The sequence below is a fragment of the Suricata suricatta genome, chromosome 1 (assembly GCF_006229205.1).
Source record: "Suricata suricatta isolate VVHF042 chromosome 1, meerkat_22Aug2017_6uvM2_HiC, whole genome shotgun sequence".
NCBI lineage: Eukaryota > Metazoa > Chordata > Mammalia > Carnivora > Herpestidae > Suricata > Suricata suricatta.
Window position 1 is genome coordinate 72,105,253 of NC_043700.1, and position 15,788 is coordinate 72,121,040.

The 15,788-nt window shown below is 33.9% G+C and overlaps 1 protein-coding gene across 5 annotated transcripts in view; it reads left to right on the forward strand.

The window, feature by feature from the left end:
* The window catches only part of LRBA (LPS responsive beige-like anchor protein), a 688,703-nt gene that overhangs the window by 171,982 nt on the left and 500,933 nt on the right, over window positions 1–15,788 (forward strand). For 4 of the 5 annotated variants that reach the window (XM_029940220.1, XM_029940227.1, XM_029940233.1 and 1 more), the window contains 5 exons: window positions 476–603; window positions 1,106–1,213; window positions 4,721–4,880; window positions 7,770–8,211; window positions 15,268–15,401. In XM_029940220.1, the coding sequence (XP_029796080.1) occupies window positions 476–603; window positions 1,106–1,213; window positions 4,721–4,880; window positions 7,770–8,211; window positions 15,268–15,401 (972 nt within the window). The remainder of the gene's footprint in view (window positions 1–475; window positions 604–1,105; window positions 1,214–4,720; window positions 4,881–7,769; window positions 8,212–15,267; window positions 15,402–15,788) is intronic. The other variant, XM_029940238.1, reaches the window with a different exon arrangement.

Below are 15,788 nucleotides of genomic sequence, written 5' to 3' on the forward strand. Positions count from 1 at the left end.
TTTATCAGTCTTTATAAATATCATGCTATGATGATAGGCCATAAGAAATACGTTTTAAGTTTAACTATTTTACTTTGATGATGGTGATAGACTGTTTTTCTATTTTTCTAGGCTAGTTCATGGCAATGTGATTTGCTTTCTCTTTTTCCCCTACTTTTCAGTTCCTTTCTTTCCTATCTTTTCCTGAGTAAAAGATCATTCCAATTTAGTGTAGTGGAGCTCTAAGAAAAACTAGCCTGTTGATTTAGATTCCTGAAATGATTCTGTCTTAGCAGAGGGCCCTAACAGAGTAGCTAACAAAGTCACAAAACAAACACTAGATGAAAAAGTCCAGGAACATTTTATATATTTGCTGAAAGTAATCTGTTTCAAGTAAAAGCTTATGTAAATTGTATTCTGTGGGTGATTTTTTATCAGTTTCAAAATCTTAAATACAATTTTATTTTCTTTCCCAATCTTTTTCCTTAAATTACAGTGTGTGCAGTGGCAGTTAGGAATTGTTTAGAGTGTCAGCAGCATTCACAGCTGAAAGCTAGAGGAGATGCAGTCAAAGGCCAGAAAACCATGCACAGCCTGATTCCCATGGCGAAATCTGCAGCAAAGGTAAGCATACCGAATAATTAATTTAATAAAAAAGCGCCTCTTACTTTATGATTAAGATCTTAAATTTAGTTGTTCATTTCAACATAAAGTTAAATAAATCTGACAGAGGTTCTAAAAATAGTTATTTTAGTCTGTGGACATAACATTCAAATATTTGTGTTTAAATATACAGTCAAGATTTGCTTATACTTAATCTTGTCTGCTTTTCCAACTGTTTACTTTTCTTGTATCTTTGATACCTTTTCCTTTGAGTATGTCAGTTGGTATTTCATGTGCTTGGTGAGTTAGCATGCAGTTTGACTTTTCCTTTATGGCTCCCTTCTGTGACCCCCCCCCCGCCCTCTCTCCCAGTACCCCAAAAAGAAGAGAGAAGGAATTAGGAAAAATAAGCTAGGAGAAACAACTTATAAAAAAGTTAGTCTTTTTTTCCCTGGTTCTTGGGATGTTGTACTAATTTTTTAAAATGTCTATGTAATACATATATATTTTTTATGTTAAATAGAGTCCAGTGGACATTATAACTGGTGGCATATCTCCAGTAAGGGATTTTGACAAGCTCCTACAAGACATGGATATTAATCGGCTCAGGGCTGTTGTCTTCAGAGACATAGTAAGTTATAGTATTTCTTTCATATACTCCTAGGTGATACATATTTCTACTTAGGCCCAAAGTATTGAGAGTAAAAACCCTTTGGGATATAAAATAGTTGAGTGGAAATAAGAAGGGCTAGAACCAATTGTCTTGACAGGAATTTTAGAGTCTTAGAATATTGGACAGTACTATTTATATAAAATGGAATTAATATGTCAGAGTAATGAGACTGAAAAGAATCATACATTATTACATATTAAGCACTGTAAGTGCTTCACATGTACTAAGTCTAACGACCTCTTGAGTTGTGTTCTTTTGTAATTCTCATTTTATAAATGAGGAATCTGAGAGAGCTTGAGTAACTTGTTGAAGCTAGTGGAGCTAGTAAATGATAGGATTCCAACCTAGTGGTCTTGAACTCCAGAATCCATGCTCTGAAAGTAATGAAATGTTCAAATTCTGAATGGCATATGACTTTTACTGAATATTGGATATTTTTCCCTCAAAGGACTAGAACTACGATATAAAGGCACATAATGAAATGTGTGGTTTTAATTCTTTTTAAATGTTGGTTTTAGTTGATTTTGATATATGGCACAGTTTCATGTGTAAATTGTAAAGTCATATAAGAAAATCTAAAGATAAAAGAAAGTATAAAGATGAAAATAAAAATGAGTTGGAGTAGCCTGGGTGGTTCATTTGGTTAAGTGTCTAGCTCTTGATTTTGTCTCGCTGGGGTCCTGATCCCAGGGTTGTGAGATCAAGTCCACCTGGGGCTGGGGAGCCTGCTCAAGATTCTCTCCCTTTGTCCCTCCCCTGCTCATGCTCTCTCTCTCTGTCAAAAAAAAAAATTGTAATCCTACTCACCAGCATTCATAGTATTATCATGAGTTAATATTTATTGAATGCTTATTGCATTTAGTATTAGATGTTCTTTTCCACATGCAAATTTTTAATAAACTTTATAACTTAACATTTTAATTTTCCCTCCTCTTTTTATAGGGTTTTCGTCCTCTCTTGGGTTCTTAAGTTTTATATACAAATACAATTTGTTAGTAGTAGTTATAATTAATAGTAATTAGCTATAGTTAATATTAACTGAATGTTTACTGTGTTTTAAGCATGGAAATTAATGCTCTATAACGCTTATTAATTCAAGTAGTTCGCCAATGGGAAAGATGGAAGTGTTAGGTTAAATACTATGGCTAAGATCACACAAGTAGTACAAGGTGGAAGTGGGTTAAGGGAATGTGGTGCTTGACATTTTGATCTTAGCCATTAGGTATGTTGCCTTCTTCCATACCCATTTATTTGCTTTTTAGTAGCAGGTTTATTTTTTTCATTAAGAAACCATTAACTTTTTTTTTTTTTTAAGCCCACTGACTGGTTTATTTTGGGACTAAATGTTACTGCTACTTTCCTTTTCTTTCATTGAGTCCATTGTCCCATTAGCTTTCTTTTTCCTACAGTGATTTTTAAAATATAATAAGTAATATAATTCTTTTGCTTTAAATATTCTCTAATGGCTTCCCATCGTACTTAAAATGAAAACTCCTCATTCTGGCTGTCTATGATTTGGCTTTTTGGAACTTTATAACAAGCTTTTATGTCATGATATATGGACAGAGAATTAGAATATCTTCTGTGTTTAACATGTAATTTCTAAAAGTAATAATTAAAAATTTTCTTGTAATTAAAAAGTTTTATACTCGTAGGGATTTTAGAAAAAAGACCACGTTTCCTAAACTGTATCCCAGAGTCTCTTTTAGCATAATCCAATTTTGATGAAAAAGGAAATAACCTTAGATTTGCAATATAAAGAAGTGATTATCCTTGAGCTTAAGTGCAAACTGTAGTCACTCTAAGTTCACATTTGCTTTTCCAATTACTATATGCCTTTAGGTAAATTATTTCTCTAGGCTTCATCTTGTTAAAAGAGGTTACTTAATGTGTTTGAACTATATAGTACAATGCCTAATCGTTATAAGTATTCAGTAAGTGATACCTACAATTGAAAACAAATTTATTTTGGGATAAAAGGCTGAAATGTAAGGATCTATGGGCTATTTCTTTTTTGGACAGAAATCAGGCTTATACTGTAAATTTTAATAATGTAATAAGTAAATAGTGAACATATTAATGGGCTAAATAAGAATTTAGATAGGCAGAAATAACATAATAGATTAAGAAGTTAAGATCATCTGAGTTATTTGCCTGCACTTTTAATGTGAGCATCTTTAGCAACAGTTATTTATAATAGTGCCAGATTTGTGTGGCAGTAGAACACAGGAGTGTTTGCAGAAAAGGGATGGTTAATAAAACAGGGAGAATGTACTTTTATCTTTTCCATCAAGACTAATAAATTATCTTACATATGAGCCTAAAGAGTACCATAGATTCTTGTCAGATTAATCATTGTATTAAGTTGGAAGTGCTCAGGTAGAGCATGATACCTCATTCTTTCCCAGAAATTGTGTCAACAACATTTGACATTAGCTAATTAACTTTGTTTAATTTGCACTATTAGTTGGCATTTATTTATCTGCTAGGCAACAATGTTTTTTGCTTTCCTTGTTATAAACTTTCTGCTACTTAGGGTACCTCCAGTTTTCAGAATTTGATGGATAAGTTTAAGTTTTTCCTATAAGTGCAAACCTATTTTGAAATGCTATCAGAATAGTGATGTGTGCAGGGTTCTTTTGAAGATGGAGTATTGGATTAGATGAAGAGGTCATCAGTACACAGACATGTAGGTGATCTGTAGAGCTAAAATAAAGCCCTGACCTCTTCTAGAGGTCAATTTAGTTTGTCCTTTTCTTTCTGACAGACACTGTATTTTCAATCTTAGGCACTTGGTTGTCTGTACTGTTTAAAATACTCCTGAGAATTCCTTTGACATCTTGTTCTGTATCTGATTACCTCACCTTTTTTTCTCTTGGATATTTGCCTTTTAGGAAAATTGTTAATTGTGATTTTTTTTTGCATATATATATTTTTAATTTTAGAGAGAGGGAAAGAGAGAGAGCACATGAGTCAGGGAGAGGGACTTAGGGAGAAAGAGAATCTTAAGCAGGCTCCATGCTCATTGTGTAGCTTGATGTGGGGCTGAGTCCCATGACCCTGGGATCATGACCAGAGCCCAAATCAAGAGTTGGACTAAGCCACCCAGGTGCCTCTACATATTTTAATTTTTATGATTAAAAGTAAAAATAGTTATACATAGATATTGATAATTGCTACTTGATTAATCTTATAAGGTACATTATGCCATATGTCTTCAGACTGAGTTACTTAATTTTAAAGACAAACTAAAGTTTCTGTTTCCATATTTGACAAGTGTTAAAAACTCTTATTTACAGGCATTTTTCCAAGAGTCTTTGCCTAATCTTTGCTGAGGTGAATTTATTAATTTTAGCATATATCAAGATTTGTGGATATGTTTTATATATAAATGTTATCATGTTAAATAAGATCGAAACATGTTATTTAATAGTGGCATGATCAACTACTTTTATTTTTCCTTAGGAGGATAGCAAACAAGCTCAGTTTTTAGCCTTGGCAGTTGTATACTTTATCTCTGTCCTTATGGTCTCAAAGTACAGAGACATTTTGGAACCCCAAAATGAAAGGCGTAACCAGTCATTTAAAGAAACAAGTAGTGAAAGTGGGAATTTGTCACTTCCTGGTAAGTTTCTATATTTTATTCTTGGGATCCAGAGTTCAAGTAAAACATTACCTAATAGTTAAAATATTCTGGAACTTAAATCCATTTATGTATAAAGTGAGTGCATATTTTAAAATTAATAACTAAATGTTTCAATTTATTTTAAGTACCATGTAGTTAATTGCAATCAAGAGATGATTTTTGTTTTTTTAAATGAGCCATCTAATTAAAACATAAGTGAGAAAATGTTTTGTTTTACAAATAACATGTTAAACATATTTATTTACCTTGGCATTTATTGTGAAGAAGAAATAATTCATATTCTTTTATAAGAGGCAGATTTACTAATAACAGTAATAACTGGAAGTACAGAAGTGATTTCAGGTTATAGATGTATTGTTAGAGAAGCACCTATTGCATTTATGGAAGTAGCTACCACTCAGTGGAGGCGATTTATTTATTTAAGAAACATTCATTCAGTACTAACTAGGTATTTGGGTATACTCATGAACAAAAGAGGAAAAGAACCTCTGCCTTCTTGGAGCATATATTCTTGTGACAGAAGATATAAAAGAAGTAGATTTACTAAATAAATTGTATAGTATTTTAGAAGGTGGTAAGTACTAAGAAAAATAAAATTGAATAGAGAAAAATACCAGGAATGATTAGGAGTTAATGGAGTATGGGTTTTTACTCTAAGGAGAATTATTTGAGGGTTTTGAGACAGGGGTTAACAGTTGACTTAAGTTTTTCAAAGTAACATTTGGGATTCTGTATGGAGAATATATTCTAGAGGGCAAGGGAAAAAACCCAGTTTTAGTTGTGTGTGTACTGCTGTGTAACATATTACCTTGAAGCTCAGTGGCTAAAGCCATAACCATTTTAGTCTTAGCATGATTCTGTACATTTGATTCATACAGGGCACAGTGGGTATCATTCAGTCCTGCTCCACATGGTATTTGCTGGGGTTAGAAAGTGTGAGATGGCTCTTTCTATTCATACATCCAGTGCCTAGCAAGGATGGCTCCAAGAGCTGAGGCTGACTGACTTGAAATGGCTCAGCTGGGGTTATGTGTCTGGGGCTTTGATACTTGTTCTTAGCAAATTCTTTTATTTTCCTCTCCATTAGTTTGGAGGGCCTCTATCTTTTTGTGTAGTCTCTATACATGTTCTCTCTAGCAAGGTAGCCAGCTTGCTTACAGAGGTGTTCAGGGATTCTGAGAAATGAACAAGCTGCCAGGCCTTTGTACAACTTGGGCACAGAAGTGGCCCACTGCTAATTCTGCTTCTTTCTGTTGGTTAAAGTAAGTGAGGCCCAGTCTGCATTCAAGGGGATGAATACCAGGAAGCATGGAACAGCAGGATTATTAATCTAACAGTCTAATACAACCTGTTGGGAGGATATTGCAATTATCCAGGAAATAGTGGATTTTGGGAAGGACTAGAGTGGTAGTTGTAGAGTAGTGAGCAGTCATCAGATTCTAGATATATTTTGATGAAAGAGAGAACAGGATTTAAAATACTAGGTGTGAATATGTGAAAAATGGAATGTTATCAGAATGATTAGGTGCAGTTGGATAGATTGAAGGTTAAAAATATTCAGGGAAAAATAAATTCAGTTTTAAACATGTTGGGTTTGAGATATCTTTTAGGCCTAGATGATATAAAGTAGGACACTTATAAACAAGTATGTATTTCTTTTGTTGATATAGTAGTATTTTAAAGCTTTAAGAGTGACTGAGATCACTCAAGGGAATAAATATTGTTAGGGAAGGTAAGTTCTAAGTCCTTCCAACTTAAGAAATCAAGGAGAAAAATAAGTCAAGGGACTTAAGAAAGAACAATCAGGGAGGTAACAGATGAAGAATGAGAAGAGCCTAATGTCCTATTAGCCAAGTGAGAAAAATATTGGCAAGTTAGAGGGAATAATCGTTTGTTGGTGCTGTGTCAAGTGCTGTGGACTGACCATTGGATTTAGCAAGTTATGGAGCATTTTTGTTGGTATGCAGTGAATACCAACCTGATTAGAGAGAAGGAATCAAACAGAGAGAGTAGGTGATGGTCCTTGTTGAACTAGATTTGAAAGGTTATTGAATTATTCTTGCATATAGGAAGGATAACATGTTTTTTTTTAAGCAAGTAGAAACTGTGCTTGAGGTAGAAATCTTGAAATTATTTTCTAGAGAAATGGCAATAAAGGCACAGAAGCCCCAAATATTGTCCCATGTTTAGCAGATTACACATAATTTGGTGTTATAAAGTGTTATGGCATGAATAGTAGAAGATAAAGTTGGAAATGAATAATCATCTGATAAATAGTTGCTGACCACCTACTACTGCCAAGCATTGTTATGGGCCCAGGCATGATTATAGGTATTGGACATGAAGTGTTAAAGAAGACAGATTTAGTATTAAATTTTACTGGACTCATATTATTAAGAAGTCTTCTACTTTATCAAGGATTTTGGATTTTTTCTTGTCGGCCAATAGCTTTCAGCCTTGTATTGCTATCCATTGGTATGTCATGGTCAGTTTGGCAGTTTTTTCTCAGTTTATTATCATTTATTACTTTTATTATTTTCATAGTTTTACTAAAACATTTTGGTTATAGGTATATTAGCTCAGTATATTACATAGATTATATAATTTATTTTTGCCTTTTATTAGAACATGCCATATATTTTCTAATTTAAAATACTAGATGGTTAGGTGGGTTAAATAGGTGTTATGAGCACAGGGTGATGGATGGAAGTGTTGAATCACTACATTGTACACCTGAAACTAATATAACGCTGTATGTGAAACTAACCAAAATTAACATAAAAACTTTAAAAGATAAATAAAATAGTAGATGGTTGTTAGGATTGAATTGCTTCTAAATTTGTTTTTGTTTGTTTGTTTTTTGGTAAGATGTAGAAAACACGCCATCAGCATTCAGTCCGCCAACCCCAGCATCGGTGGAAGAATCTGAAAGCACATCATCTGCTCGAAGGAGGGACTCAGGCATTGGGGAAGAAAGTGGCTTAGGAAGCACTGTGGATGTAGCTCCTCCTGCATCACCTCCAAGTGTCAGCGCAGGCCCAGATGCAATCAGTGAGGCGCTGTGCACTCTTTCTTTAGAAGTCAATAAATCTCCGGAAACCAGAAATGACGGAGGAAATGAGTTGGATAACAAGGCTGCACCATCAGTATCAGTTTCAAAAAATGTCAACGTGAAGGACATTCTTCGAAGCTTGGTTAACATGCCAGCAGATGGAGTCACAGTGGATCCTGCCCTTCTGCCACCAGCCTGCCTTGGAGCTCTTGGTGATCTTTCTGCTGAACAACCTGTGCAGTTCAGATCGTTTGATAGGTACTATAAATAGTCTTTTGTTTTGGTCTGCTTAATTTATAAATGAGAGAAATTTAGAGGGTAAATAGGAACTTAATTTAACTCTACTAAATTTTGTAGCTTCAACATTAGAAAGGGGTGTTTTGGTCTAGTTTATAAAAATTACAAGGATATGTTTGTTGTATCAAAGGCTTGTAGGTAGTCAAAAGGTTTCAAGTTTTTGTTTTTCATCATACCAATAAGATGATTTTAAAATAATTTTAATAATTTAATTTTACTATTACTTTGGCAAGTTATATGGACAATCATTTTGTTTGTTACAAGTTAGAATTCACCTTTACCTACAAATGACTACCTTTCACTCTTTTGCTGGCAGCACTGTGCCAGCCTTTGTGAAAAGAAGTCTGAATCTGTGGATTTCAGCAGACTCAGGAATTCAGCAGGGGGTTTAGAGCTTGATAGCTTTAGAAAGTAGACTATAGATACCTGAGTTTATTGGTTCTGCTGCCTACTACCATTTTTGCTAGTATGCCTGAAATTTTTTTTGTATACATTATTAAACTTTCTGAGATTCTGCCTATAAAATGTGTATGTATTGAGTTATGAAACATTTTTTTTCAAAGATCAGTAATTTATCTTGATAAAAGCTCTAACTTATAGAGAAGTTGCCAGTTAAAAGAACTGTTTTTCCGGAGTCATTTGAAAGGAAGTTGACACAGTGGTCCTCCCCTTTGAATATTTTATTGCATATTTTCTCTTTTATTTAAGAATTTTATTTTTTAGAGAGAGAGGAGGCAAGAGAGTATGTGCGCTAGTAGGACAGGGAACAGAGAGAAGGAGAGAGGGAATATGAAGCAGGCTCCATGCCAGCCCAGAGCTGGATTCAGGGCTTGATCCCATGATCCTGGGATCATGACCTGAGCCCAAATCAAGAGTCAGACATGCTCAACCAAGTGAGCCACCCAGGTGCCCCTCAAAAAATATTTTTAAAACTGTTCATAGCAGTGCCTATGGGAAGAGGTGTAAGTAACTAGTTTTTAAAGTATTCTCAACTTTTATAATTTGTTTAAATTTGTATTAATCTTAGATTGAGTAGTCAAATACTTAAGGGAGGGTAGATTTTTGAAAATACTTATTTTTGAGAGAGAGGGTGCACACGTATGCAAGTGGGAGAGGGATAGAGAGAGGGTGAGCACCTGAAGCAGGCTTTGTACTGACAGCACTAAGCCTGATGTGGAACTTGAACTCACGAACCATGAGATCATGACCTGAAATTGGACACTCAACCAACCACCGAGATGCCCCAAGGGAGAGTAGATTTTTAAATTTAATATATCTTACTGATATAGTCAGAGAAGATTTCCTTAAATGTCCCAAATTTGAAAATTTTTGGCATTTATTTCTTTAAAAATGTGTGAGAATTAAATCTGTGCTTTAGTGATGCCTTCAGTGAGTGAGTTAAGAATTTATTTAGGAAACCATGCCTCAGTAATACATATTAAGGAGTTTACTGTAGTAGAATCCAAAGAGGAATTTTTGTGATAGTATTCTGCAGGATGTTATTTGTAACTTACATGTCTAGTATGCACTTAACATCTTGTCTGATGGCAAGCAAAGTGCTCTGTTTTTCCCCCTTCTTTTTCTTAGCAAGAGATACCTTTTGAAAAACTATTTTCATGCAGCCGTAGAGCAGTGGAATATCTTTGGGAGTTTCTAAGCATCCCTCTGATCATGTATTTATCTCTGGAATGCTGTGTCAGAAATCACAACTCTCCTCATATCTTAAGAATTATCAACTTCCAAGCAATAGCTGGAAAGTTTAGAGTAACAGCTACATGAGTGGAACCTTGCTGAAAGGCTGCCAGGTTGTGGGCCTTTGAGGATGGCAAGGTGTTTGTGTTCATTTCCATGCCAAAATTCCTACTCTTATCTAATTTGAAGATCCTCTGTAGTGATTAGTGGATGCCAGGGATTTATCTTGATAAAGTTCAAGGGCTTGTCTGGCTTTTCAATTAGATCCTTAGTGAGTAAAGTGCTAGGCTTAAAATGCTCTTTTCTCCTTTAGTGAACTATTTGCATGCTAAATAAAATAGCATTTATGTGAAAGTTTATGATATTTGAAACTGATATGGTACTTCTGAACCTTAGTGATCTGGAAGGCATTGTTGCTCTTTGTCTGTTGTGGCTAAATAAAGAGACTTTCCCAGAGGTCTCCCTTGTTCATATAAACAGTGTTTACACTTTCTGTATGTGGAACTTTGGGAAATTACTTCTTTGTTATCTGTAAAATGGGGATGATAATATGTAGTACTTAATTCATGGATTATTATAACTATAAATAATTCATATGTATTCTTAGTGTAGTGCCTCACAGATACTAATTATTCATTAAAGTCTGAGTTTGTAAAGAAAATTATAACATGTAAATTTTGTACTTTGATATTTGGTTTTTAAACAAAAGTTTTGAAAAATAGCTTGTAAAACTAAAAGACATATTTGTCTTACAGATTCTTTATTCCAAAAACTTTGAAGTGCTTTTTGTCAGACAAAAAAGTTGATAGCAGATACTAAAAATCTAGTGTTATTTTCCTTCTTAAATATTAACAAGGATTTCTATCAGTCTCTTTAATAGAAATTTGAGCTGCACCTTGAGAACAATGCCAGAAACATCCCTAGCACATTGCCTGGTATATACAATCTCAAGCTTGTATGAGATGCATGTTGCATTTTCTTTGTGTTTTCCAAAGCATTTTAGAAAAATGTGAAATGTTAGTCCTTTCATGATCATTCTTGAGTAGTGGTAAATATAAATTTCTGCAATTTTTTAAACTTTTGAACATGCTTTATTAGTTTAAATTTGTACTTACATACATGATAAATTTGAGGCTTAAAGATCACCTCTTTAAGACTTTAGCCCTTCACGTGGAAACTTTGTGGTAATGAAAATTGTAAAGGAAAGGAAAACATCCTGAAATCTGCCAGCTGCTTTTTGTCCTTTCAATCATTATGACTTGGAATTTTCTTTTGTTTTATGTGGCCCAATGCTGACGCATAATTATTTTGCTCCCTCAGAAATGGTTTGAATCAAAGATTTTGGAAACGGATTAATTTTATTTCTCACTTAAGTACTAAGTACGTAAGTGGGCCAAAGAAAGGAAAAGTTTTCCCATTTGTGAGCACATCTTTTATTTTTGTAGTAATACATGCATAATTTTATATCTTGGAAATCTTTATTACCATTGCTTATAGATGATTATACTATAGAATTGTGTTTAAGTATTAAAATGATTGTGGTAATGGTTGCACAACTCTGTGAACATACTAAAAACCATCTAACTATATACTTGAATTGTGTAATATGTGAATTATATATATCTCAATGAAACTTAAGGAAAAGGTCAATATGAGAAGACAGTTCAAATTAAAAGCTCTTGTTTGGACAAACGTGGAATTGTAGGCCATTTACTTTGGCCAGTTATTTTACCTATCTGAGCTTTACTATTTTAATTTTTAAAGTGGAAGTAAAATGTAAGGACTGTTTGGAGAATTTAGTAATAATTCTTGGCATATCATGGGTTAAAAGCATAGCTATAAATGGTTTATAAATTTATATAACAGGATCATGTGGGAGCACAAAGAATAGTGCCTTATGAACTTTTGACTTGGAGACTCTGAGGAGGCTTACCATTAAAAAATTTTTTTTAAATGTTTATTTATTTTTGAGAGAAAGAGAGAGATGAAGCATGAGTTGGAGACGGGTAGCAAAGAGAGAGGGAGACACAAAATCCGAAGCAGGCTCCAGGCTCTGAACTGTCAGCACAGAGTCCAACGCAGGGCTTGAACTCATGAACTATGAGATCATGACTTGAGCTGAAGTGAGAAGCTTAAACAACTGAGCCACCCTGGCACCCCTGGGGAGGCTTACCTTTAAGCAAGGTTTTGAAAGGTCAGAAGGAAAAGTTTACTGGCAATCAGGGATAAAAGGAAGGCAGCTTGGCTGAGGAATAGTATATACAAAGGGTTGGAGTTGTGAAATGACATACATGCTTAGAAACCGTAAGAGCATATTGCAGAAATATGTTAGAAATGCTGGATTAAATGTAAATTCATGTAGGTAGCCATACTTCAGATGTATTAGGGATGAGGAAGATCTTGGAAAATAAATATTTATTGAACTGTAGTAAAGAATAAGCATTCTATATGATTGAAAGTATTATTAATGGCAGTAGCTTAAAGGATTAGAAAAGAGTTTAAGGGGCTCCTGGATGGCTCAGTTGGTTAAGTATCCAGCTCTATCTCAGCTCAGGTCCTGCTTTCAGGATCATGAGTTCAAGCCCTGCGTTGGGTGTGAAGATTACTTAAAAAAAAAAAAAGAGAGAGGCCCCTGGGTGGCTCAGTAAGTTAAGTGTCTGACTTTGGCTCAGGTCATGAGCTCACAGTTCATGGGTTCGAGCTCCGCGTCGAGCTCTGTGCTGACAGCTTAGAGCCTGGAACCCGCTTCAGATTCTGTCTCCCTCTCTCTCTTCCCCTCCTCTGCTCGTTCTCTGTCTCTCAAAAAAAAATAATTGTTAAAAAAGATATGAGATCAAGTTTTTTGTTACCTTTAATTAACCTGCCATCTTGGATAGAGGTTGTACATAATAAGGGATGAACATCTGTAGTAGATTTTTTCTGTTACTAGTTTCCTAACACTTTATTATGAAAATGTTCAAACACAGAAAAGAACTGTACAGTTAACATCCATCACTGAGATACCACAATTAGCTTTTAACTCTATTTGCCTCATCGTGTAAATCTCCATATATCCATCCCTCTATCCATCAGTCTTATTTTTTTATGTGTTTCAGCAGATATCAGCTTACTTCATAAACATTTCAGCATGCAGATACTTAACTAGAGATCAGTATAGTTCTTTAAGGCAAAATGTACATGCATTGGAAGGCACAAGTCTTAATGTATACCATTTGATGAATTTTGACAAATTTGTACATCTGTATGACGCAAACCCGCAATCAAGACATTATCAGTCTTGAAAGTCCCGTCATGCACATTCCCCGCCAATGCCTGTCCCCATTCCCTAGAGGCAGTTATTTTTCTGATTCCTTCCTACCATAGATTCGTTTTGTCTTTTCTAGAACTTCATGTAAAAGGAAAGACAAAGTTTGTGTTCTTGTGTATGAGACTTTCTTCACTCACCATAATACTTTTGAGATTCACCTAGGTTATGTGTATTAGTAGTTTCTTCTAATTGCTGTAATTGTATATAAGTGTATCACTTACTCATTTTCCTTGTGAAAGAATTCTGAGCTATTTCTAGTTTTTGGCTATTAAATAAGGCCTCTTAAACATGATTGTACACAATTTTTGTGAGCATAAAGTTATCTTGAGGAAATTCCTAAGAGTGAAATTGCGTGTACATAGGGTAGTTTTATTATGTCTTAAATTTAAGTTATGGAAAAAACAATTTCAGCTTTCCCAGTACTGTTTTCTATTGCTCATTTCAGTGCTTACATATTATATGAGCGAACTAGGTCTTGCCAGTTCTTTCTTTTGGGAGGAAATGTGAAATAATTCTGCATAGTAATCCTCACTCTAAAATAGGTTGCTAGGGAATGCAGCTAGAGATTTTCTTAAGCATTAGGTTTATGAATTTTTGCCTCGAGTAGGAAGTACATAAATTATATTTTATATTGTTTTGAGTGTACCCCCTGTGTGCATGCACGCACACACGGTCATGTCTACTCCCCCTAAAGTCAATAGTCTTCATCTGATACAAGCTACTATGATTTAAGCACACCATTTTGGATTGAGGGCTCAGGTGGCTGTTGCTTCTATTTTTTAGTGTATAGTTAACATTGGCAGTCACCCTTATAATGATGTGACACTGGCTACCCCCAAGTACATTGAGTAAGCCATGCCTAGCACAAGAGAACTTGATTTAATTGGCAACAGTGTTTGCCGTCACGATAGGCACTGAAGTAAAACAGAACCTATTTTGCTTTGTATTATCTCTCTTTGGTATAACAACAAAAACAAAATGTATTTTAAGTTACTGGAATTCCATAATTTTCACTTTTGAATACATTTATTGGGATCAAGTATCTAAGTAACTTTATTTAGAAACTGAATACTTTAGAGCTGTTAAGGGAATACTTGAATCTTGCAGTTACAATATTGTCAACAAAAGATGTGATTAAATAAATTGAATGTTGAAGACTTTAGGCTTATGGTTAACACCAGGTAATTAAAAGTAAGCACTGCTGTGGGAGTGCATTATATATCAGCTGTCCTCTTTACCTCATTAACTGGGTTTTGCATGTTTATGGAGCTAACTTCAATTAAAAATGCCTTTTAGTTATGCCTAATAAGGTCTTTTAGTTACTATTTGAGTATAAAGTATTACACCTTAATTGAAATTGGTGTATCATAAATACCTGTTTTTGAATAATAGACAAAATGAATTTGATTATTTGGAATTTTTTGCATCCAGCTTTTATACCTGTGCATTGTTTTTTGTCTATATAATATTGTCAAAAGATAGTCTTTGGGGGTTAAAAAGAAAAACTTGATTATATAGATGTTAAAAATTATTTATACATGCATTTTTTTTGCCTATAAGATTTTTAAGATTTTATGATTTCAAATAGTGGTGCTTTAAAATCCATGTAGAAACATGTTGAGTTTTCTGCTTCAATTCTGAGGTTAAGAAAAAGTTAATTACTTTTCCACTTGAATGCCAGAATTCCTTTTTTATATACCTTTGGTTATATTTTATTTAAGTTGGTAATTAAAGATCATAAATTTAAAGAATATTGTATAGTAATTGTAAGTTCTTTAAATGTTACAGTGGATTATTGTATTTCCAAAGAACATTATCTTCATTCTAAAAAAATTGAAATGCAAATAAGTATGAGCACCATTGGTGAGATTTCTTGTTGAGAGAATATTCTAAATTGTACATCAAAATAGAAATCAGTAAATTAAAAAAAGAAGTTAGTTTTCTACTTTCTGTTTTGAAATTAATGTAATTAACTTGAGTGATGCTTTATATTTTAAAATGTATTTACTTTATTACAGAAGTGTCATCATTGCAACAAAAAAATCAGCAGTCTTACCTTCTGTACTTAATACGAGTCTCCCTACCAATGCTGTCAGTGTGGTTTCTTCAGTAGATTCGACCCAAGCTTCAGATGTAGGAGGAGAGTCACCTGGTGAGTTAGTTATTAGTGATTTGAACCAAAAAGTTTTTAGATTCCATTTTAGCAAAGTTAAGGTATTTGGTTAGGAATGTTATAAATCATTATGCTTTTATGTTATACTGTTGATTGTTTCAAAATTTTCTGAATATATTTGAGTAGTATCAGATATATTACATTAAGTATTTCAATATCTTCTCCACTTAAACATAATATTTTTTCTTTATGTTTAGTGATAAGAGGAAATATTCCCAGCTAGTTAAGCAAAAAAATATGTGCAATACCTTACATACCATGTAATCATAGCTCTGGGTAGTATATATCTTTTATATGTGAAAAAAGCTATTATTTCCATGTGGTTGAACTACTGGCAATTTTGATTTTTTAAAGTTTAATGTTAAT